The sequence below is a fragment of the Serinus canaria genome, chromosome 3 (assembly GCF_022539315.1).
Source record: "Serinus canaria isolate serCan28SL12 chromosome 3, serCan2020, whole genome shotgun sequence".
Taxonomy (NCBI): Eukaryota; Metazoa; Chordata; class Aves; order Passeriformes; family Fringillidae; genus Serinus; species Serinus canaria.
The window spans coordinates 111,574,928-111,600,707 of record NC_066316.1 but is presented as its reverse complement, the minus strand read 5'-3'; the positions used below and the strand labels follow the sequence as shown (position 1 = coordinate 111,600,707).

Genomic DNA, 25,780 nt, shown 5'->3' with positions numbered 1-25,780 from the left:
TCCATCAAGGAATCCATCAAGGAATCCATCAAGGAATAGCAGAATTAGGGAATCAAGGAATTGCAGGATCACGGAATCACAGTGTCAGAGAGTCCCAGAGTGTCAGAAGTGCAGAATGATGGATTGGTGGAATCACAGGATGACGGAATCTCAAAGTCACAGTCAGAGACACAAAATCACGGAATCAAAGGCTCAGAGAATCCCAGAACTGCAGAGCGATGGAATCACGGAATCTCAGTCACAGAATCATACAGCCAAAGAGGCAGAATCACAAAATCATGGACTCAAGTCTCAGAGAGTCCCAGAACTGCAGAGGGATGGAATCTCAGAGTCACAGGGTCTCAGAATCACGGAGTGAGAATCACAAAATCAGAATCACAGACTCAGAGAATCCCAGAACTGCAGAGTGATGGAATCATGGAATCACGGAATCTCAGAGCCACAGAGTGAGAATCACAAAATCGTGGACTCACAGGCTCTGAGAATCCCAGAACTGCAGAGTGATGGAATCATGGAATCATGGAATCACAGTGTCAGAGAGTCCCAGAGTCTCAGAAGTGCAGAACGATGGATTTGTGGAATCACAGGATGACAGAATCTCAGTCACAGTCAGAACCACCAAATCACAAAATCCCAGACTCCCAGAATCCCAGACTCTAGAGTGATGGAATCATGGAACAATGGAATCTCAGAGTCACAGCATCACAGAGCCCCAGAGTCAGAATCACACAATCATGGAATCAAGTCTCAGAGAATCCCAGAACTGCAGAGCGATGGAATCATGGGATCATGGAATCACAGTGTCAGAGAGTCCCAGAGTCTCAGAAGTGCAGAATGTGGAACTGTGCAGTCACAGGATGATGGAATTTCAGAGCCACAGTGTCAGAATCACCAAATCACGGAATCACAGACTCCCAGAATCCCAGAACTGTACAATGATGGAATCATGGAATCTCAGTATCACAAAATCATGGGATCACTGGCTCAGAGAGCAGAGAGTGATGGAATCACAGAATCTCACAGAGTCAGAATCACTAAATCATGGAATCACAGACTCCCAGAACTGCAGAGTGATGGAATCATGGAATCAGTGCCAGAGACTCATAGAATCTCAGAATTAGAGTCTCAGACTCAATCACAGAATTGTGGAATCATGGAATCACAAAGTCACGGATTCAGAGACTCCCAGACTCTCAGAATCACAGAATATCAGACACACAGAATCACAGAGCTACAGAATCAGTCACAGACTCATGGAATCAGAGAATCATGGAATCACAAAGTCACAGAATGATAGAATCATGGAATCACAGAATCATACAATCATGGAATTACAGATTCACAGAATCACATAATCATGGAATTACAGATTCACAGAATGACAGAATCATGGAATCACAGAATCATACAATCATGGAAGTTCAGATTCCCAGAATCACAGACTCAGAGAATCACATAATCATGGAACTACAGATTCACAGAATTACAGATTCACAGAATCATGGAATCGCAGTCTCACAGAATCATGGAATCACAGACTCACAGGAAACACGGAATCATGGAATTGCAGTCTCACAAAAATCACAGAACTACAGAATCAGGGAATCATGGCATTACGGAATCAAAGAATTACAGAATCATGGAATCACAGACTCACAGACTCACAGAACTACAGAATCAGAGACTCGTGGCATTGCAGACTCACAGAATCAAGGAATCACAGACTCATAAAATCACAAAGTCACGGACTCAGGCGATGACGGGATCTCAGGCTCACACCCCCACAGAATCCCAGATTTGCAGATTCTCAGAGCCCCAGGATGGGTCGGGCTGGACGGGACCGCAGAGGGTCACTGGTGCCACCTCCCTGCTCCATCCAGCAGGGCCATCCCAGAACACAGAGCATGGGAGTGTGTTCAGGGGGCTCTGGAATATCCCAGAGAGGAGACTCCACAGCCTCAGGGCTGGGCGCTGCCCAGGGCAGAAATTCTTCCTCATGTTCAGGTGGAATTGTTGGGATCATTCCCTGCCCATGGCTCTGGTGCCATTGCTGGGCCCTGCTCTGCTCCTCCCTGCACCCAGGGACACCCAGGGACAGCCAGGGATGAGGTTTCCCTCTCATTTGTCTCCTCTCGAGGCTGAGCAGCCCCAGCTCCCTCAGCCTTTCATGGCCAGGGAGATGCTCCAGGCTCTTCCCCATCTTTATTGGAGCTGCTCCAGGTCACTCCTGTCCCAGGACCTGGACACAGCACTCACAGGGTATAAAAACATCATGGTGGCTGCTCTTACAGCTGATGATTAAAAAGGGACAATTTCTGAAATTCTCAGTAGTGGGATCGTGCTATTTCCCCGTTAAAACCCAGATTTTTCCCGAGGTCTCGTTCCCAAATTCCCGCCTGGGCTCGGATCTGTCCTGAGGGGAACCACGCGGGCCTGAGGAGGCCGCGCCCCCTCAGCGCTAGATGGTAGCAAAATATCGGCCCAGGAGGGAAAAAGCGATTGAAAAGGGACAATTTTTTAATTTCTCAATAGTGGGACTATCCCATTTCCCCGTTAAAACCCAGATTTTCCCCGGGGTCTCGTTCCCAAATTCCCGCCGGTGCTGGGATCCGCCCTGAGGGGAACGACGCGGGCCTTAGGAGGCCGCGCCCCCTCAGCGCTAGGCGGTAGCAAAATATCGGCCCAGGAAAAAAACCTATTGAAAAGGGACAATTTCTGAATTTCTCAATAGTGGAACAATCCCATTTCCCCGTTAAAACCCAGATTTTCCCCGGGGTCTCGTTCCCGAATTCCCGCCGGTGCTGGGATCCTCCCTGAGGGAACCACGCGGGCCTGAGGAGGCCGCGCCCCCTCAGCGCTAGGTGGTAGCAAAACATCGATTCCAGGACCGAAAAACCGGCTGGGTTTTCGTGACAAAAGGAGAAAAATCCCTCCTGGAGACCCGCGGGTTCCCGGGGAGTGCACGGAGGAGGGAGCAGGGAAGGGGAACGGGGTGTTTGAGGGGGGAAGAGGCTGAGGGGATCCCTGGATGCAAACCCAGCACAGCGGAGGGGAGGCTGGGTATTGGGAAGGGGTTTATTGGGAAAAGGTTTATGGAAAAATGTTCTTCCCTAAAGGGTCAGGCACTGGACAGGATCCCGAGGGAATGGTGACATTCCCAAGGCTCCAGGAGGGATGTTTGGGGTGTCTGTGCAGGAGTTGGATTTGATGATCCTTGCAGCTCAGGATTTTCCGTGATTCTCAAAGTGTCACAATGTCCCACTCGCAGCAGTTGTGCCCTCTCCTCCTTGGGAGGATTTGGAAGCCCTAAAGCCCTCAGCAGCCAGGGATGATCCCGGATCTGACCCTGCTTAAAGCAGGAGGTTGGACCAGAGGTCTCCTGGGGTCTCTTGCATCCCAAATTCTGCATCAGTCCTATAAAATCAGCTTGGGATTCTTCTTGCTGATGGCACCAGCTCGCAAATCTCCTCCCTGATGGCATCCTGGTCAGTCCTGGATTCTGGTGGGTCACAAACCTACCTGTGATCAGAGAGAAAATGCTGCCTGGATGAAAAAAAACCCAATGAAACTCACTCTGAGTGCTTGGTAAATGTTACTCGAGTTGCATTTCCTACATGTTGGAGAGGTAGAGAAAATGGGGCTGGAGATGAATCAGAGCTTTTGCTTTTTGTGCTTCTGGAGCTGGGTGGTTGCACTGTGTCACTGCAGCGTTGGTTGGGATGGTCAGTGACACTTGAGCCAGTCAAGGTTGAGTTGATTTCTTTTTGTGGCCAGGATTCAGCTCCTTCAGCACTTCCAGCAGAGGCTGAGAGGAGTTCTGAGGGTGTTTTCCCTGTTGTGTGCTCTGGGATCTGCCTGAGATCTGAATGGGGCTCTGGAGGATTTATTTCTTGGGCAAATCTCTATTTATAAAGTTTAGATTTTGTACAGAGATTGTTTCCTGTGGGAAAGGACCTTCAGGCAGGTTGGTGCTGTTTGCCAGGGCCTTGCTGATGGCACCAGCTCCCAAATCTCCTCCCTGGTGGCATCCTGGTCAATCCCTGGATTCTGGTGGGTACCTGGATGAAAGCACAGGGCTGTGGAGGAGCAGAGAGCAGGCAGCAAGGAAAAAACCCTGAAATTGGAGATAAAAGTGAAGAGAGGTGCTGGCAGTGGCCACACAACCTGCTCTGGGGATTTGTGGGATGATCAAAAACTTCCTTGGAAGATCTCCCTATCCAGGGGCTGCTGTGGGGATTTTTGGCAGCACTCTCATGGCTGAGGGCTGCAGGGTCAGCAGGGACTGCAGGGAGGGAGAAGGACACGAGGAAGGAGCTCCTTCCACTGGGTGGGAAGTTTTAAAAGGCAGCCAGAGCCTTTATGTTGGAACAAGGGCATTTGGAAATCAGATCCTGGGGTGGAACATGTTTGAAATAGAGTTTAAATCATCCTCCAGCAGGCACAAGGTGGTGGATTTCAAATATTCCCATATCCTTGTGCCTCCCTAAAAACAACTCCTCACTCAGCCCTGGGGCTGAGCTGTGCTCCCTGCTCCTTATCAGCTTCATCCACTGATTACAGCAACTTTTTATCTTGCCTTTATTTCCTCTCCCTGGCTGCTCTCCCTTTGCCACAAGGTCTCCACGCTCTTCCAGAACCATCCATTAACCCTTCACTCCCCAACACCGCTGCTGAGACTTTGCTCTCCTCCTGCTCCCACCTCCCTGGCAGCAGCACCCCCACCTCTCCCCATCCATTTTCGTCATTCCCAAAAATCCTCCCATCCACAGAAGTCACACATTTTTCTTCTCCCAAATTTCTGCTTCTTTAGCTCGGAATCATCAGGAAATTTTCATTCTGGCTCCCAAGTCCCCAACTGTGCCATTGCTCCGGGGCACTGCAGGTGGAGTCGGGGATGGAGTCGGGGGGAGCCCACCCCAGCGTGCTGGGCTTTGTTGCCCACATCTGAGCGGGGCTCTAGCCCGGGGCTGGCATTCTGATCTCTGCAATTCGCTGCCAGCGCTGATTCAGTGGCCCCCGGGCTTTGAGAGGTGCCTTTAATCCCGTTCCAGTCGGGCAGGACCTGGAAACGCCGAGCAGGGCAGGGAAATTCGCATCTCCAAAGGCACAGCGTCCCCACTCTGCAGTTTGGCAATTCCTTATCTGGGAACTCTGCAGCAGCTCCAGGCACTCGATGTGTTTTGCCCCCAAGCTGCTGATGGAGATTTTTTTTCCCTCTTTATTTCAAATTCCAGACCACAGGAATGATGTAAAATATGTTTCCAGACAGCATAAGTACATCTGATTTTATTCTGATTAATTTCTGTAGGTCTACTGTTATTCCAAGGATAACTGACTTGGCTTAAACCTTCTGTGATTTATAACTTTTTAAAATAAAATACAAAACTAAATTTAAAAAAAATTTATAAATCACAGAAGGTTTAAGCTTTAAAATGTGCAGTGAGCACTTAAGATGCAGTAAAGGCACAGAGCCTGTCCAAGACCACTCAGATCCTGGGAATTGTACAATTCCAGAGAATATTGATGGGAAAGGATAAACTGTTGACATAATTGCCATGTTTGGAAAGTGGATCTGACTCTCAACTGCTGCCTGATGGAAACAAACAAACAAAAAAATCTTGGATTTAGGAAGCCAAGGAAGCACCTGTGGAGTGAATTGTTAAACTTGGTTTCCTACTGTCCTGGTTTAGGGAATTTTGGGAGGAAAAAAGTTTAAAAAAGGCTGGTGAAGAGAGATTTGCAATTCCAGGGAATGATGCTGGTGAATGCTTTGGTTTGTTCCACCTCACTTTAAATTCTCAAAATTTCACTTTCTTCATCAAATTCCACCAGGCTGTTTTCCTGCATAATTAAGATCTGAAGACTCAGGAGATAATTCCCATCTGCAAGTTCCTGGTTGATTTTTTTGGGAGGTGGCAGCTCAGATTTGTCAGGTTTTAGGCCTTTGTGTTGGTTGGGATGAACTCATCCTTCCAAGCACCCAGAAAAACCAGGAAAAAAATCCCAAAGTCTGAGAGAGGGAACTGCACTGAGTTGTAAAATCAATGATTTGGATGCTCTCAGTCCGAGGGTGTTCCCAAAATCCGTGAAACCCTCAGGTGACACAGATTAATCTGCTCACAGAGCAGAAGTTTCCTCCTAATCCACATTGAAAGGTCCTGGAGTTGCTCCAGGGCAAGATCAGGTTGGATATTAGGAGCAATTTCTTCATGGAAAGAATGGAATCTTCATTCCACTGCCTGGAAAACCTGGGGATGTGGCACCTGTGGACATGGTTTGAGGAAATGGGCAGGGATTTGGTGATCTAAGGATTTCCATCCTTAATAGTTCTGTGACTCTGTGATTGGTGGTTGGAATTTCCTCTCAAATGTGGTTTTTGTCCATAAATGCTGAGGATTTGTGTGCTTGTCATGATTTTTCCTGATGTGTGGAAAGGTTGGGTTTTGTCCCAGCTCTCTGGGGTGAATTCAAGTCTCTGTGCTTTCAACCCCCTTATCCTCAAGAACTGCTCTTGGTTGCATTTTCTGGGAATTTCCTAAATTGCAGAGAAGACCAATGACAGCGTGGGATTCCCAATCTCTAAACTCCAGCTCCTTGTGGATCCACGTGCAAATCCAGAGCGTGGGGTTTGATTTCCTTCTCGCTGTCACAATGTAAAAGATGGAATTGCTTTAACATGAGAAAGGAATTCTGTCTCCAGATCTCCTGTGGGATGTGCTCCAGGATGTCCAAATGATCCACAGGAAATCCCCCATGAGGTCCAGCAGCTCTGGCAAGGATCTAAGGAAGCTCCTCCGAGGTCAAAATTGTGGAAATTCTGGGTGTATCCAGAAGGAAAAGGGAATTCAGCACCAGCTACAGGAAAACAGGTTCAGATCCCAAATCCAGCAGGAATTTTGCTGTCGTTTCCCCAGTGCCAGGGGGATAAATTTTGGTTCTGCTTGGATGAAGGATGCTGTGGATCCTCCCTCATTCCGTGTCAGATCCTTGGTTGGATGAAGGAATGTGCCAGGGCTGAGCCTCAAACAGAGGAGGTGCTGCATGAGAGAGAAGTGGTAAAAATCATATTTAGAGAATTCAGATTAACTCAGAGAATTCAGCTTTTAAATGTATTTAAGTGCTCAGCCAGTCCTTGGGATTTGTGTGGCATTTAATACCTCCAACACCTTTCCAAATCTGGATTGAGTGGGAAGATTATTCCCACTCGTGGTCTCATTATAGGGAAAATCATCATCAATCAAAACATTTTCCCTTTTTCTGTCCCTTCCTGACAACCTGCAAACACGGCCTGGCAAAGCCCAGCTGGAGCAGGATCCAAAATTGGGATGTTTACTTTGGGAAGAGCCTGGCGGAGTTCACAGAGGTCTGGGAGAGGACACTGAAGGAATTTCAATAGGATTTCTCTCTCTCTGACACAAAAAAACCCAAAACATTTTTTTTTTCCTTGCAAAACTGCCCCTAATCCAGGTGTAACCATCTCAGCAGTGCTGTGGGTAGATCCTTTCCCTCCTCACCCCTTCCTCTTCCAGAGTTTTTCATTTTCCTGGATGCAGCTGGGATGGGATTTGGCACATCCCAGCCTGTCCCAGTATCCTCCATGTCCCATCCCCTGGGACATCACATCCCTGCAGGAATCCCCTGTTCTCCCACATCCTCTCTGACAGCACTGGAATTCTCCTCGTGGAGAAGTTCAGAGAGACTCCAACACCTTCTCCCCATTCCCAACTTTTTCTAGGCTGTGGGATTCCAGGATCAGGGGCCTTTTTTATGGAAACCTTGTATGGCTTCAGCCCCATGAGGGAATGGGATTTTCCAGCCTGATCCTGCTGTCCTGATGGCCTGGATGTGTTTATGTTCTGCTTCCTACTTCTGTTTTCCTTGGGCCTCATTCATGGAATCATGGAATTGTTAAGATTGGAAAAGTTCTCCAAGACCATTGAGTCCAATTATTGCCACAGCCACCACGGATCTGTGTCCCCAAGTGCCACATCCACATGGATTTTAAATCCCTCCAGGGATGGGGACTCCACCACTGGGCAGCCAGGGCTGGGCAGCCCTTCCAGGGAAGGAATTTTTAAAATCCAATCCCCAATCCAGCCCAATTCAAGCTTCCCAGAGCTTTCCTGATCCTCTTTCTTGGATCCTTTCTCTCATCACAAGGATTTGGGATGGCTGGTTTGCACTGTGGATCCTCCTCGTGGAGATTAACCCATGGATCTGCTAAAAAAGCAAGGTTTGGGAGATCCAAAGGGATCCTGGAGGTATCCACGTGCTCCATCATCTCCAATCTAGATGGGATCACCAATAATTACTGGATAATCATTTACCTGTAGGATCTCCCATCACTCTACCCCGGTGTCTCCCCTAAAATCCCAACAGTATTCCATCAAAATCTTCTTTTCCTTTGCTCCCTCCAGGTTCTTCACCATTTTTGCACAAAAAGCCACCAGGGGTCAAAGATTGAAACCCTCACAGTGACAACCCCCAGGTGAACCACCAGGACTTCCCAGAGACCCCAAAAAGGTTCTCCCAGCAGGCTCCTGACCCTGAGCAGCTTCGGGATGCTCCAGGAAGAGCTTCCAAAGCCGACCCCAGACTGAAATGGCATCAGATTGTTTGGGATCCTGTCACTCTGCCTCCTTGTTTTTGGAAACCCTGAGCTCTGGATTCCCTGCGTTCCCAGCACCCAGAGCACTTCCTTGTCCTCCAGCCCCAAGAGCAGCTCCAGGAGAGCTGGAGATGGGCTTGGGACAAGGGATGGAGGGACAGGACACAGGGAATGGCTTCCAGCCAGGAAAGGGGAGGTTTGGGTGGGATTTGGGAAGCAATTCCTGGCTGGGCCAGTGGGGAGGGGCTGGGTTGGAATTCCTAGAGAAGCTGTGGCTGCCCCTGGATCCCTGGGAGTGTCAAAGGAAAGGATGGACAGGGCTTGGACAGCAGCAGATGGCGGAGGTGGAACTGGATGGGATTTAAGGTCCCTTCCCACCCAAACCATTCCATGATTCCATGATTGGCCATCTCCAGAGGACAGGACAGGACACTCACACGGGGACCTGGTGTCCCCCCTGGTGGCATCTCCGGCTCCTCCGTGCCGCGGTTTGGGCGCTCGGACGGGTCCCGGGCGGATCCCGGCGTTCCAGCGGCAGCTCCGGGCCAGAGCCTTGGCGGGAGGGGCCGCGCTCGGGTCAGGTCGGGCCCAGCTGGGACGGGCGGGGGGGTTTGGGACAGGCTCAGGGGTCGACAGGAGAGAGGGAAAGCTGGGAAGGATAAAGGGGAGGGGACGGGGGGGAAAAGGTGAGGGAAAAGGGGGAACGGGGAAAGGGGACTAAGGGAAAAGGGGAACGGGGAAAGGGGAAAACGGGGAAAAAGGGGGAATAAGGAAAGGAGAGAGGGAAAAGAGGGAAGGGAAAGGGGAGAGAAGAGAAGAAGGTGGACAAGGGGAAGGGAAGGGGAGAACGAGTAGAGAGAGGAGGGAGAAGGGGGAAGGGGAAAGGGAAGGGGGAAAAGGGGAGGAGGGGGGAGAGGAGAACGGAAGAAGAGGAGATAGAAGAGAGAAGGAGGGAAGGGAAGAAGACGGAGGGAAGAGAAAAGGGGGAAAGAGAAAAGGGAAATGGGAGGGAAAAGGAAAAGGAAAAGGAAAAAGGGAGAAAGGAAGGAAAGAAGGAAAGGGAGAGAAAAGGAAAGGAGAAAGAAGAGACAAAACGTGGAAAGGAGAGAAGGGAAGGAGGGGAAGGAAAAAGGACAAGGGGAAAGAGGGAAGAGAGAAAGAGGCCCAGGGGATGGGAAAGGCGCGCCGATGGGAAACATTGGGAAGGAAAGCGGCGACCAAGGGGGGACAGGGAAGGGTTGGGAAGGTTTGCGGAAGGTGGTACATGCGGGAACCATAACAGGGTAGTGCTGGGAAGGGGTAAGGTTTTGGGAAGGGAAGGTTTTGGGATTTGTGAAGCGTCTTGGGATGGGAAGGTTGTTGTGGGGAAGGTTTGGGAAGGGTGGGGAAGGTTTTGGGAAGGTTTGGGAAGGTGTGGGACGGGTTTGTTGGGAAGGTTTGGGACGGGAAGGGAAGGGAGGGACGGGAAGGGAAGGGAAGGGATTTTGAGGGAAGGGAGGGAAGGGAAGGGAAGGGAAGGCGAAGGGACGGGAAGGAAAGAGAAGAGAAGCGAGAGAAGAGAAGGAGAGAGGGAGAAGAGAGACGAGAAGAGAAGGGATAGTGCAGGGATCCCCTAGAGGAAGAGAAATAGAGAAGAGAAGAGAAAAGAGCCTCGTTAGAGAAGATGGAATGATGGAATGTGGAGAATTGTTTGTCCCCCTCCCCCCCCGAGCACCCCCCCCGCCCCCCCCGCCAACGACGACCACCCCCGTAGACGAGGAGAAGGAATGAGAAGCGACCGAGAAAGGAGAAGAGAAGAAGAAAAGAGAAAGAGAAGAGAAGAGAAGAGCGAACGAGAAGAGAAGAGAGAAGAGGAAGAGAAGAGAAGAGAAGAGAAGAAGAAGGAGAGAGAGAAGAGAGAGAAGAGAAGAGAGAATCATCATCCCCAGCAGCTTCAGAGGGACTGAAAACATTGGAATCCACTGAGAAATTCTATACATTCTATAAATTTTATTCCCAAATTCAATTCTATAGAATAATATCAATAAATATTGATTCTATACATTTTTTTTCTAAATGATATCCCTTCATGATATTCCTAAAAATTAAAGCCATAATTTGCTTTATTTGAGCTGTGCTGTGGTGCCTTAAGGACAGAAGGACCCAATTAGAAGTTGGTGCCAGTAAAGCTAAACCCACAATAATTAATTCTGCACACCAATTAATATGTTAATGCCCAAATTCTCCCCTGTGCACGTCCCCAGTCTTGATCAGTGTTTGACAATGCAAAAGAGTAAAGGATGAAGTTTATTTTAACTTTTATTTAGTCTAAAAGTAAGCCAAGAAAAAAAAATCTTAACAACCCAATTTATTCCTTGAGAAAAATCCCCAAAATTAAAAAAATCCCCCAGGTTCTGGAAAAGAACAGCTTGGGGGTTTTTTGGGTTTTGATATTTTTGGGTTTGTGGTTTTTTTGGATTTTTTTTTTGACTGATCCAAGTTATTTGGTAAGAATAGAGAACAAACATTATTATGATGAATAAAGAAAATTCAAAGCAAGGTTTATAAAATATAAATATACATTGCACAGGACCGTGTGCTGGGAATCCTGGATTTTCCTGTCAGCTTTTCTCACCTCCTGGAAATGGGATTTTGACTCAGAACATCAATTCCCCATCAAAATACCATGGAAAAAAATGCACTCCTGCCTTCAAATCCTACAATCTCATTACCTTAGGACACAGGCAGGGAGGCAGGGATGACTGATCCTGTCAAAAAGAAATTATTTAAGGACTAAAAAGAATTTTTAGAAGGTTAAAACCAATTTGGGAGCAGCTGTGAGGGTGGGGCAGTGTCTGGAGCAGACAGAGGCAGAGCCAGCCCCCGTGGCTGGCCCTGATCCACCCATTGGACCTTCCCCATCAAATATCTGGGAATTTCCTGGGAAGGATTCATGGGCTCAGGAATCCCAGCTCCAGGTCACAGTGGCACCCTTGGAGTGTCCTGAAAGCCTTTCCCTGGATAAAGAGGGGGCAGGAATTGCCTGCCCCCTGCACAGACAGGGGGGTTCCACATGGCCCTTCATTAGAACCCCAATTAACTCCATTCACTCTAATTTACTCTTTATTCTAATTGGGCCAATTGACTTCCATTTATTCCGAATGGAGAGCCAGCCAGGTCACATTTTCTGCTCTCCATGATTAGTAACAAACTCCAAACCCTCCCAGGATTTCTCATTCACCCCATGGAAACGTGGAGCCAGTGGATGTTCCCTTAATTAGGTGTTTGTTCTTATTTTGGTCGAGCCTCCTGAGCTGGGAGCTCCATCTAATAATCCCTTTTCACATCTTCATTGTTGGCTGGAATATTCTTTATTCTCACCTCCACTCTGCACTTGGATCATTGATCTGTTTGAGGGTTTCATTTGAATTTGAACTCGGTGTTTGCTCGCCTTGGGCATTTATTCTTTCATCCCAGGCTATTCTTCTTCTAAGGATTTGCTGAAAGATTTGCACATTAAGCTTCTTTATTTAGACTTGATTAAATAAGAGCCTGTTCAAAGGCCTTTCATTTCAGCCAGGTTTCCCAATGCTACCTTTAATAAGAAATGGAAATTAATTTTGGATTATTCCTAGAGAATTATAATTATATATATATATTTTTTTTTTCATAACAGTCAGCCTGGTTTAACCTCGATTTTATTGTTTTTAGTGCTCATTTATGGCTGCCCAGCCCTGGCACAGCTGCCCAGGGCTCCAGCAGAGTCCCCATCCCTGGAGGGATTAAAAATCCCATGGAAGTGACACTTGGGGACAGAGATCAGTGGTAGCAGGGAATGATTGGACTGGATGATCTTTTTGAACTTCAACAATTCTGTGATTCTCTGATTTTTTTATCACTTCAATGCTTCCTGATTGGAGTTGCAGGTTAATTAACTTGAAGATCACAAACCTTTCCTAAAATCCAGGGAAAGAAAAAACTTTCTGTTCTGACAGGCACTGACCCCAGGAGAACACTGCATTGACCTGAGGCCGTGGAGAAAGCTTCCAAAACTGAATTATTGAACTGGGATTTTAGAGTTTGAATAGAAGTGGAAAACTTAGAGTTTGGGATTTTAGACTATAGAAATAGATATAAAGCAAATTGGAGGGTTTAGGGTGGAGGCTGCTTCTTCTTCTTCACCTTCTTCTCCATGGGTTGGGGAGGTTTTGTGGAATTGGATAAAAAAGTCCACATTGCAGGCCATGGGTAGTTGGATGTTGGGTTAAAAGTGAAAATAATTTAGGTGTCATTCCTTAATTGGACAGTTGATCCTTAAAAGGCTTTGTAGAGGGAGAGATGGGGCTGCATTTTTAGTTTGTTAGTGAAGTGCTGCAGAACTCATAAAATAGATAAGAATCGATAAAAACTAATAAAGTTCTGAGTCCAACCAAGAAATGCCACCTTGAGCATTTAATCCTGACCCTGGCAAAAAGAAGTGAAGAGCTGGCAGTGTGAGGACGCTGCTGTGCAGAGAGTGCAGCCCCCAGGAGAGAGGCTCAATAATGATATTTGCCCTGCTCTAACAGTGCCAGAATCAAGTTCCTTGCATGCAAGGCTGGATTTGGGTCAGGAGGATGCCTCCCCATCTGGGAGACAATGCCTCTCTTTTCTGTAACCCTTTTTTAGCCCAACTCCCAGGCGTTCCCTGCCCTCTGTGCTCGGGGAATGCCAGGGCTGCTCCCAGAACCCCGACACGCTGCTGAGCACGGCCTTCTCCTGGCTCTTCTTTGTTTGCAGAGCCACACAAGCCGTGGAGCTTTCTGGAATGACTTCCCTGGGCTCCTTTCATGGGAGGATGTCCTATTTTAACAGCCCTGAGCACAAAGAGCTCTCAGTGTTAAGGTTTGAGGCTGCTTTGCTCGGGCTCGGGGCACGCAGAACGAACCGTGGCGATCCGAAGTGGTGAGATTTTGGGAGGAGATGCAAGAGTCATGAAAGAACTGTAGCAGCACTTTGTAAAAAGCATGAAAAGGGATTTTGGGGGGTAGAGGAGAGGTAAATAATAAATTTACAGGGTTGCTGTAAATAAATTGGAGGGGCACTCTTTGCACTGACAGTGGTGTCCCTTTCCCACCCACAGCAATGTCTGGGATGCAGCCTTGGAGCATCCAGCCACAGTCAGTGGGTTTGGTGTCCTCCTCCTTCCCAGATTTCTCCCTGAGGGAAAAACTCCAAGCTCCACCATCCCTGGGGGTGCCTGACACCGTCCCAGGTGCTGGAATCACACCCTGGTGACACTTGCCAGGGATTTCACCTTTCGGAGCTGAGCGGATCCACGAGCTCCTCTCCTGTTCCTCTCGGCCGCCTGCCTGCTCAGGTCCGGGGTGTGCCCCCCTCCCTTCCTCCTCCTGCAGAGCAGAACACAAGAATTTCTATAAATGCTGTGCACTTGCTGCCCTGGGGGTGATAAAAGTCAAATCTTTTGGGGTGTTGCCACCTGAGAAGATGTGCCTTGAGATAACACATTTTTGATCAAAGAGCACAATCAGCCACCAGGGCTCAGGGGGAGGTGGGAACTTGATTTTTTTTTTTAAGTTGTGATAAATTCTGGCACTCAAACACAAGCTCAGGACTCAGTGATTTAAGCTAAGTCTGCCTAAGATTGTTATAGCTCCTTGGGGAAATACACAGAAAATAAGTTGAGCTGAATCGATTTGGGAGTTTTCAGTGGAGTCTGTGTGACCTGAAGTGTAAAAAAGGCTGGGGCAGCCCCTCCAACTGTTTATTTTAGGTTTTTTATTTAGGGGTTTTTGTAGCCAAATAATTCTACACATGTGTTTGCATTTTTTTGGTATTATATATGCAGCTGCTATGAAATTCAACACAATTAACTGGCAGAACAGGAATATTCCAGAGTGTGAAAATTAAGTGAATTGCACTGGGATATGGCCAGTAGCCACATTTTTTTTTTTTCCCCCAATATCAGGAGTAAAACCCAGACTCTGAGGCATTATTATTTCTAAGTACTCAGGCAGGTTCATTATCCCAAGGCATTCATTCCACATTCAAATTCCATGAAATGGAATCTGGGAATTTAAAGCAGAAGCTCTGAGGGGTTCTCCCAGTGTCTGTGGGCAGCTAAAAAATCACAGTAGGAATATAAACCCATGGATATAAAGGGTGAAAGTGGACTCTACAAGCAGCTTTTATCCTCTAAAAAAACAGGATCAGTCCAGTGTTCCCTCAGCCCAGTCCAGGAGCATAAAGTCAAACCCAGCATTATTTCAAATAGGAAACTGAAGAAAATCATAAAATCATAACCTGTTTATAAACACAGGGAAAAAAAAAAAAAAGGGAGAAAATTCCATCCAAACTATTCCAGCTGGGAATGAACTGGTCATTTTGGTGGACCTGGCAGTGTCCAAGTTATGGTTGGACTCTGTGATCTTAAAGGTGTTTTCTATCCTAAATGATGATGTGACCTTTGGGTAGAAGGCAGCTCTGGCCTTGTGACTGCAAATATTATTGTTAAATATTATTGTAAATTATTAGTGTGAAATATCATTGTAAATTATTAGTGTGAATTATTAGTGTGAATTTAGGTACCTGCTGCTGTGTTGTGGTGTCAGCTCACCCCCACAGCCCCAGCTCCAGCTCAGGAAGATGGAAGGAGCGAGGGAGAGGAAAAAGGACAGCAGGTCTCACTGCCAGTGCTGAACTCGCTGTTTCTCACCCCAATTTCCTCCCTTAAGGAATATTTTTGATTCCCACATGCCCACAGGGAGCTGGGCTGGCTTTGGAGCAGCACGAAGAGGGAGAGAGGAGCGAGGGGATGAGGGAGGGCCTGCGAGTCCTTCTCACGCGAGCGAGCCCCTCAGAAACGGGGCCTGCTGCCAGCACAACAATTACCCAAAGCAATTATTTTCTCGTCGGGTAAACACTCCAGGACAATATGCAACTGTTTTTTAGAGCCAGCCCGAGGCCATAAATTAGCCCAGGGCAGGGGAGGGGGGAAGGAGGTGGCGTTTTGGCCGAGCTGTTGTCGTGAGAAGGAGCAGGGCCCTGTCTTGAGGCGCGAGGCCGCGGCCTTGGCACGGCTCCAGCGCTCGCTCGGTGGAATTGGAATTCATTATTCATGATCAAGTGGGAGGCAAATCTTTTGATTTATTGGCAAGCAGCAGCACAAACAGCAGATGCCTTCCAGCAGAACTGTGCACGCAGGGCCTGACAGAAACACCCTCCTGGGCCTCTGTAGGCAGATCAGAGCCCCACAGAAAAATTTCCTCACTCGCTTCAGATAAAAATCTTTCACTTCCCCTATGCAATATTTCTTTGTGCCCAGAGAAGCAAATCCTTCCTTGCTGATCTCTGGAGGGTTGTTTTGTTGGTTTTTTTTTTTTTTTTTTTTGTCTACAACAAAAAGCTGCTTGGACAATTCAGGCAGAAAACAAACCAGAGCTACCAGAAATCATGGCTGTGATAAATTACAACACCCATAGTCACAGCTATAATTCGAATGAGGGATTTTGATAACTCCTTCCCTGCAATTTGTAATCCCAGCCTGTCTGTATCTCTTCTCTATCACCTCACCACTCCCTTGGCTGCACGTCTGGTCCTTGCTATTCTTCATTTCCCTGCTCAGTGACTGGGAAGCTTTTCCCACACCAAGTAAGTTCCCAAAACCTCCCAGGGGACTTACTGGGGGATCTCTGTCCCATCTCCTTCACTCCCTCAGGGGGGTTTTCACTGAGCTCCTGGGCACAGCTTTTAGGCTACAAACTCCTGCCTTTCTGAGCAACCAGCAAAGAAATCCAGCAGAAACAAAAACCAGGTTTCAGCGATGGTGCAGATTGCAAATGAACCCCATTTTCTGGGCACTGCCCAGCTGTGCCCCAGTGTTGTTGCTCTCCCCAGTGAGCACTGCCCAGCTGCTGTCTGGAAATGTATTGATCTGTGTTTCAGAGCTAAAGAGCCAATTATGGTCTCACAGCCTGCAGAATGTGTTTTGTGTTTCCACTTAGAGGACTCCATTGCCACCGCACTGCCTAATTGAGAATTGACTGCAGCTCCTTCTGCTTCCCATATTTTCCTTTTTTTTTGGCTAAACAAGGACGAGTTCCCTGCTAGGAATTCTCAGCAGTGTTGTTTTGGTGCTGCTGTGGGAGGGAGAAGGCAGCTGATGACTCAAAAAGGCCAGCCAAGAAACTGATGAAAACTCTTCAGCATCACAGATGAGGAGAAGTGAAGTGACTTTTTCCATAAGCGGTTTTAAACTAAAAGAGGAGAGATTTAGATTAAATATTTTAGGAAAAAAATCCCTCCCTGAGAGGGTGGGGAGGGGCTGAGCTGGAATTCCCAGAGAAGCTGTGGCTGCCCCTGGGTGCCTGGAAGTGTCCAAGGCCAGGTTGGATGGGACTTGGAGCAGCCTGGGACACTGGAAGGTGTCAGGTTTGGAACTGGATGAATTTTAACATCTCTTTTCATCCAACCCATTCCAGAATTCCATGAACTCTGCCATTTAAATGTCAATATTTCACCTTGATGTGATGAGCAGCAGAGTCCTCCCCTCCCTTTGGACCAGAAAACAACTGCAGATCGAGGTCGGGCTCCGAGGAGATTTTAACCAAGCCCAAGAGTTAGGAAAAACTTTTTTTTTTTTGTTGATTACCTCTCAAATTCTGCAAAATCCAACCTGGAATTAGGGAGATTAACTTGGAGTCAGGCAGCAGCCAGTGACTCGTCTCACACCTTGCTTTGATGGTGGCGTCAGGTATTCCTTTGATGTGATCCTGTTTATTCACAAGGAATTCTCCACAGCTTCCTCGGCACTCCAATGGGAAAAAAAGGTTTGGTTGGCTCGGGGACCCCCAGGGAATGTGCTGGGCTAGGAGAGCTCCCTGCAGTCCTTTTCTCTCCACCATCAATGTGGGTTTTTTCCTGAAGGAAACCCCCACCCCTGTTCCTTTCCAGACCCAGCAAAAGCCGTTTCCCCTCCCGGATTCCCTTTGGCAAACGCCGGGAAATCGCTTCCATTGTTGCAGGGTCTCGTTTTATAGCGATCTCCTTCCTCCTGACATCCATTTTACATGAGGAGAGGTTGTTTTGCCCTTGAGCTCCTGGAATCCGGCTGATCTGAAGGAGAACCTGGAATTGCCAGCGGGGTGGGAGATTTTTATCTCGGGATTCTGTTCTGCCTTCCAAGCTGAGCCCTGGTCAGGCAGGGGCTGCCTGCACTGGGGTGGATTCCTGTGAGGCTCCAAACCAAGGCTTGGCACCCCAAAGGGACACCAGGGTGGGGGTGACCTGCCACCCCCACCAAAACCTGGGGGACACTCAAGGTGGTGTCCCCTTGCTCCAGGGATCCAGCTGAAGAGCTGAATTCCCATTCCCAAAAGGTGGGAGGATTTTTGGGAAGGCACAGCAAAGTGTCCCTGGAAAAGAAGCACCAGAACATCCTTGTGGGAGTGGGAGGCTGGGTCAGCACCTGAAAAGTGCCACCTGTGCTGCTGAATAATCAGCACAGATGAGCCTGAGCAGCAGCAATTACCTGCAGCTTAAGGGATATTAAAGGCAGATCCTCAATAAATAGGCAAATCTCGCAGAATTCCTCTCTCTCCTCGCAATAATCCTCTGTAATTGAGGATAAATGGCAGATTTGCAGGAACACTTGGCATTAAAACGTTCCCCACGAATGGAGACAGGCTGGGATCTCACTGGGGAGAGGCAAACAGGGAGGGTATTTATTATTTACTGTTTCATTATTTCGGGTGAATTGTTCTCACCTGGTTCCACTGCTCAACGCTGGGATAGGTGACTTTTAAACTCTTCAAACAAGGCTTGTGGCACTTTTTTCATGGCTCAGGAGAATCCTGAACCTCACAGAAATGGCACAAGAGAATCCTGAACCTCCCAGAAACCTCTGGGAGCTGCTACACAAAACCAAATGGAAAATAATGCCAGGTTTGTTTGCAGCAGGAAGCATCCGGTGAAAATACTCAGTTAAAAACCACAAAGAACACGACCCAAAAGTGGTGTTGGAGTTGGGAAACATCCCACAGAAAGAGGGTGAGGTGGAAACTGGGAAGCTCTTTGAAGTAGTGCAACATCCAAGGACCAGGGGACGCGGATTAAAACGTGATTCATAAAAGGCTTTTGCTCGGGGAGCTCCGTGGAACACCCCGGAGGAGCGGTGGGTTTGGGAAAGAGCTCCCAGAGTGCGTGGCCAAACAATCCCTGGCTGGGCTCATTCCTGGGCTGATTGTTCCTGGGTGCAGGGATAATCTTGGCTCTGTTTGGTATTTATTTAAACAAAACCTGCGTGCTTTTTGTCGTGGCTCTGTCGGTTCCCAAGGTTTTTGTTGGCAGGGCCCAGAGGAATCTCCTGCTCGGCGTGGCGAGCCCGTGGATTCCCACAGAAAACAGGGAATGCTCAAGAGGATCCATTGCCTCTTTGCCAGGCTTGGATTAATGGCAGCCTCACCCTTGTGACACCAGCTGGGCTGAGGTGACCCCTGGGAAATGTCAGAGGTGGCATTTCCAGGGATTCACACGAGGAAAGGGTGAGCTCTTCCCACAGGTCACTCCCACACTCTCCCTGGGCTTGTTAATGCACAGAAAAGTGACCCTGGATCTAAGATTGGGAAAATCTCTGATGCCAGAGGTGACAAAGGAAAACCTGGGGCAGTTCTAACACAGATCCATGTGCAAAGCTCTGCTTTGGGAGGGAAATTCCTTTTTTTTTTTTTTCCCCCATGTGGATAAACCTGGGAGCCCAGGAAGTGATGGATGCAGGCAGAGCAGACACAAATACCATTCATCACTTCCATGCTCTGACATCCTCTTACACCTGCCCTGCAATTCAATCATCCCAACCTCTCTCAGCCAGGAGATCCTCCGAGAGATAGAATTACATTTCATCACAATTAATTCATTCTTCCTCTGCCCCTGCAAAACCCACACATTCCTCTCAGCCTGGCAGCTTGCTTTAAAAAACTCTCCACCAAACCCCTGGCCTGATTCCTCCTGTTCCAGCTCTGTAACATCCCCCAGGAGTTCCACCCTGAACTCAATTCTGAAAACAGAATAATTACCCCAAAAGTCATGCAGAGAGAACACAAAGCAGCGGCAGCTTCGGGCCAAAACCCAACCAAAAAAAAAGCCAAAAAGAGCAGGAAAGCGAGTTTGCAACCAGAACAGGAAGAGGGACATGGAAAATCTTGTTCCACAGGGAAAAAGGAGAAGAGGTGAAACGCTCTTACGCCTGCCTGGCCTGCTCGATGGGGTCGTGGTTGTCCAGGTAGTTGTAGCGGACGGTGTCCGTGGGGTTCCTGTCGGATGAACGCCAAGGAGGGAGATCTTTTTTCCCCCTGCTCGTCCCCAGTCCTGCCACAGAAAGTTTCCTCTCTGGGACGTTGCTTTTTACTGGTTGCACATCGATAACTATGAACTCATCCTTGGAAGGAGTCTGATTGGAGAGGTGGAAAGGAGAAAATGAGTTTTAGGCTGGGATGAAAATCAGATTATTGGGATAAATTTAGAGTTATAATCATTGGGGGTTAACTCAGAATTGGTCTCTGCGGGCTCCATTGTGGTCAGTGGGCAGAAAGAGGCACCTTGGCAGTGCTTGTCACCACCCAAACCCTCTAATCCATATTCAGATGAGCTGAGCTGCTCTTGAGCTGCATCAGCTTCTCTCTATCAACTACACAGAGCCTGATTTAAAGGCAGACTTTGCTTTAAATGAAAGGGCTGAGCTTTGAATTCAGGCCAGGAGGATCCCAAAAAGATCCCAAGGCAGAGGGGCTGGGAGCCAGAGCCCCCAGCTTTCCCAGTGGGGACAAACACCCGTGGAGGAGGTGTGATGGCTGGGGAGGCGACCTAGAACAGAGGCTAGTGAGAGAAATAAAACAAGAGTTAGAGAAATAAAACAAGGATTTGTTTAAAAGGCCTTCCAAGGACACACCTTGGGCAGTGCAAGGGCCTGCCTAAGGCTGCACCCAAGATGGACAATGGGACACTGTTGGATTAAGCCCTTTTCTAAACAAGGGATGGGGCAACTGAGAGGCATTTTAAAAACTTTCATTCTATTTTCAGTCTCATGTGAGGGGTGAGACAATACAGATGTTATAATTCACACCACCACCATCAGAAGCCAATTATTTCTTAATTAAAATACATTTTAAGTGTTTCTTAACCTATCAACTTTTACCACACCATACTGTAAATACCTCAAAACCAATCATCTAAAATTACCCTTACTGGTCTTACTACAATGCATCTTTCATTTTCCATTTCTCTAAAGTATCTAGTTTTATTTCTAATGTTATCTTTTGAAACTTGTGGCTAGCTCCATTTCTCTCTCATCAATGTCTGTCCTGTTCCATGGCATTTCTAAGTCAGCATTTCTCATCTCAAAGTTTGCACACAGATGTGTGAGCCTTCTGTCAGGCTTTGAGAATTCTCTACAAATCCATTATCCCACAGGTCACAAGTTTTCACATTTTTATAAGTTTTGGGCCATTTGAATATTGGGGGTTAATGATTCAATTACAGCTTCAGGTAATGAAGCCACATCCTCCCAATTTATTCCCATTAATTTACTTTTTTTGGGCCTGAAGCTACAATGGTGACCCTGGTTCTTGGGTTGGAAAAGGATTGTTTTGTCTAACTAAGCTGTGAGGAGAACTTGCTAACACTCTGTATTAAGTTGAGTTAAACACTGTTGGAGCCCTGGATGCTGAGAATTTTAAACTTTCTGGGCTGAAACTCACAGACCCACAAGAGAGCACTGCATTTGACCTGAGGCCGAGGAGAAGGCTTCCAAAATTGAATTATTGAACTGGGATTATCGCTGTGGAGTTTGAATAGAAGTGTGTGATATCACATGATGGAAAACTTAGAGTTTAAGGGTTTAGAATATAGAAATAAATATAAACAAGATGGAGGTTTTAGGGTGGTGGTTGGTCCTTCTTCATGGGTTTGGGTGGTATTTTGAATTTGGACAGAAAAATCCACATTGTGGAATTTGAGTGATTATCGGGTTAAAAGTGAAAATAATTTAGGTGTCATTTCTTAATTGGATAGTTTAGCCTCAAAAGCCCTTGTAGAGAAAGACAGTCAGCTATTCTGTAGCTTGTTAGTGAAACTGCAGAACTCACTGCTTGTGAGACCTCAACACGGATAATAAAAAATAAACATCTGAGTCTGAATGCGAAATAAAATCTCCAGCCTTGACAGAGGCAGAGGAAAGAAGTCAGAGAATGGGCACTGAAATACAGGCAGTGGGAAATCTGGAAGGTGAGGCTGAAGGCAGCAGCTGGGGGTGTACCTTGGGCCTGGTGAGGCGCAGCTCCCTCACCATCTCGATGTAGTGTTTCTTCCAGACGCCCTGCTCCAAGGGCGTGGGGCAGAAGTTGAGGAGCCACCCGAAGCGCAGGCACTTCAGCATCCACAGCTGGTCCAGCTCTGACAGGTACTTCCAGTGCCAGCTCACCTGTGAATGGATTCCCAGCCACCTGGAAACTTGGGGGTTGAAAGCATCCCAAGATTTTGGATATAATTCCCACATAATCTTAAATGAATTGAATTCTTCTGTGTTATTAATGCTCCATTTAAACCTTTGATTAAAGCATTTAGACCTTTCAAGACCTTCATGATGTGGGGCCTTTCCAACTCAAGATATTCTGTGATTCTAAGGAATTTTCTAACCTGTTGTCACGGAGAGTTGGAGTTGCATCCACATGAAATGCTAGAGAAAGTTACTAAAGCAAGGATAAGCCATGCTGAGATTATTATATATTCTTAAATAACACGGAATATTACATTAGCACAGTCATAATGTCACTGAAAACTGACTTATTAATTTAAAATCACTCTGGGCATCATCTCACAGCATTTCAGATTTTTGGAGTCTGAATCATTTTGTTCCAAAGCCCATCTGGAATTTTCTGCTTCTCCACATCCAACATTTGACCTTCAGGCATTTTAAAGGGTCTGTTTTCCTTACAGGATCAAATGTTGTTCTTTGCAAAAGCACAAGCCAAAATCTCTCTAAGAATTAAGGGCTCTGCACACAGGGCAAGGTATTTTAGAGGAATGTGATTTTAGGAGTACCAGGCTTCCTTTCTGGGAATAATCAGCCCTGAAAATGCCACTTTTAAAATGCTTTAGAACTGAGCATTTAAAATTACTCATCAATTCCATGAATCTTGGCCAATCTGGCTTAATTTAGGATCCAAGGAATCAGCATCACTAAGCATTCACCTAAGCCTTCACCCAAAATCAGTGTTTTCTTTTACTTTTTTTTTTTTTTTTAGCTGCTTTGACCTGGCTTTCTGAAGCCCAGGCAGGTGCTGGCTTTTTTTTTACCTGTGCACATCGACAGAGGCTCCGTGGATCCAGGAAAGAAAAGATGTACAAGGACAGGACTCGAGGGAGCCTCGTGGTAAAATCGACGGCCTCGGTGGGGACTCGGGCCTGGAGCTGCTCGGCACAAAATTTCTGCTGGGACAGGGAGCAGCGTTCCAGCAGGTCCACCAGGATCCTCCTCTTCTGGCCATCTGTCCACTTGTCAAACTGAAGGGAAAAAAAACCCAATAAATTAGGAGTTTCGGGTGCAGAAAAACCAGAAATTCAGCTTCTTAAAATAAAATGAGGTGAGGGAAAGCACAGGAGCAGCAGCTTGTGGTGACTCACTCTGAGGGAACAGAGCGCTGGGAACAAGTGGAAAGGCTACATGAAAAGAAACTCTGAAGCCACAGAATGATTTCTAATCCTCAAAGGATCCATGATGGCCTAGGCCAGGACTAACTCATTCTCCTGGGACCAGCTTCCCTCAGGGGAAGGAGGAGACTCAGATGGGTTTTTACAGGAGCAGGCCCCAATGATGAATTAATCTCTGATTCCTTCTCCCCTGACGCTTCCTAATCCTGAAAGGATCCAGTATGGCCTAGGCCAGGACTCACTCATGCTCCTAGGACCCACTCCGAGCCTTAGTTTCCCTCAGGGAAAGGAGGATGGGTTTTTATAGGGGCAGGTCTCAGTAATGAATCCATTGATGATTCCTTTTCCCCTGGAAATTTCTAACACTCAAAGGATCCAGGATGGCCTAGGCCAGGACTAACTCACGCTCCTGGGACTGGCTTCCCTCACAGAAAGGAGGAGACTCCGATGGGTTTTTATAGGAGCAGGTCTCAGTAATGAATCCATTGATGATTCCTTCTCCCCTGATGCTTCCTAATGCTGAAAGGATCCAGGATGGCCTAGGCCAGGACTCCCTCATTCTCCTATGACCCACTCCAAGCCTTGGTTTCCCTCACAGAAAGGAGGGAAATGGGAGGGGAAACCCCCAGATGGGTGTTTACAGCAGCAGGCTCCCATGATGAATTCATCTCTGATTCCTTCTCTGACACTTTCTAACCCTCAAAGGATCCATGATGGCCTAGGCCAGGACTCACTCACACTCCTGGGACTGGCTTCCCTCACAAAAAGGAGGAGACTCAGATGGGTTTTTACAGGAGCAAGCCCCAATGATGAATTTGTCTCTGATTCCTTCTCTCCTGATGCTTCCTAATCCTGAAAGGATCCAGGACGGCCTAGGCCAGGACTAAGTCATATTCCTGGGACCGACTCTGAGCCTTGGTTTCCCTCATGGAATGGAGGTGACTCAGATGAGTGTTTACAGGAACAGGCCCCAGTGATGAATTAATCTCTGACTCCTTTTCTGACACTTTCCAATCTTCAAAGGATCCAGGATGGCCTAGGCCAGGACTTGCACGCTCCTGGGACTGGCTTCCCTCACGGAAAGGAGGAGACTCAGATGGGTTTTTACTCATCTGAGCAGACCCCAGTGATGAATTCATTGCTGATTCCTTCTCCCCTGACACTTCCACAGCCCCCACTGCTGCACTCTCAGAGTGCCTCACAATTTCTGAAGTATTTTTTCCTCACAATCTCCCCACACGTGCTACAAGGAGCGGCACAGAGGGAAAACCAAACGAGGAAAAATCCACAGTGGCAGCAGAGTCAGGAAGATTTTTCCACAGCTGATGGCAGGTAGCTAAAGAGGAGGATTGAATCTGTGTGGGAGGAATTCAGGGAAGCTTTGCAGAGCTGGGCAAACAGGGTGGGAGTGACACAAGGCCTTGTCAGCAGCCATGTCCTGGGAGGAGACAACCTCGGCCCCACAAATTGCTTAAATTGTCCCCACAAATGGCTCAAATCGTCCCCACAAATGCCTCAAATGGCTCAAATCTGGCTCCAAACCTGCAGCCCCGGTAGCAGCAGGGAGGAAAAGCCCTGGGATGGTGGTGGCCATTGGCAGGAGCAGCAGGAATTCCCAGTGGGAAGGGTGGGATGGTTGGAGAGGATTTTCCTCAGAGGAAATGTGGATTTCACTTCATCCTGTCTTACCAGAGTGTGTGGAGATGGGACAAGGGGAAGTGTGGGTTTTTTTTTTTTCTTTTAATTATTTAATTTTTTATTTTTCTTTTTTGTTAAGGTCAGGATTAAATGTGTGAGATGGTATTTCTTGTTCAGACTCAGATGTTTATTAGTTCTTATTTATATTACAGTCTCCCAAACTGGGAGTTCTACAGCGCTACGCTTTAACAAACTAAAAATGGAGTTGCAGCTCTCTCTCTCTCTACAAAGCTTTTTAAGGATAAACTGTTTAATTAAGAAATCATCCTTAAATTATTTTTACTTTTGACTTAATAGCTAACCACCTGTGGCCTGCAATGTGGATTTTTTGGTCTAATTACACTTTACCACTCAAACCCATGAAAAAGAAGGTAAAGAAGGATTACTTTCCACCCTAAAACCTCTATCTTGCTATATATAAATTGCTATATTCTAAAACTTTAAATTATAAGTTTTCTACCATGTGATATCACACACTTCTATTCAAACTCCACACCCATAATCTCAGTTTTAGAATTTAATTTTGGAATCTTTCTCCTTGGCCTCAGGTGAAATGCAGTGTTCTCTTGGGGGGTCAAGAAAATCTAAAATTCTCAGCATCCAAATTGAAAGGAATTCCAACAAGGAAAGGTTTTAAACTCAAAGAGGAGAGGTTTGGGTGGGGTATTAGGGAGAAATCCTTCCCTGTAGGGTGGGGATGCCCTGGAATGGAATTCCCAGAGAAGCTGTGGCTGCTCCTGGATCCCTGGAATGTCCAAGGCCAGGCTGGAGCTGCCTGGCATTGTGGAAGGT

At 47.3% G+C, this 25,780-nt stretch overlaps 1 protein-coding gene across 1 annotated transcript; it reads right to left on the bottom strand.

The window, feature by feature from the left end:
- Positions 1 to 5,445: 5,445 nt before the first annotated feature.
- On the bottom strand, positions 5,446 to 24,002 carry FBXO16 (F-box protein 16). The gene is made up of 7 exons (XM_050971905.1): positions 23,988 to 24,002; positions 22,937 to 23,143; positions 21,897 to 22,061; positions 19,828 to 20,033; positions 13,857 to 13,977; positions 9,046 to 9,160; positions 5,446 to 7,037 (listed from the first exon to the last, which is right to left on the bottom strand). The coding sequence occupies exons 1-7, from the start codon at positions 24,000 to 24,002 to the stop codon at positions 6,970 to 6,972; spliced, it is 897 nt and encodes a 298-aa protein (XP_050827862.1). The 3' UTR covers positions 5,446 to 6,969.
- Between the last annotated feature and the right edge of the window lie 1,778 nt (positions 24,003 to 25,780).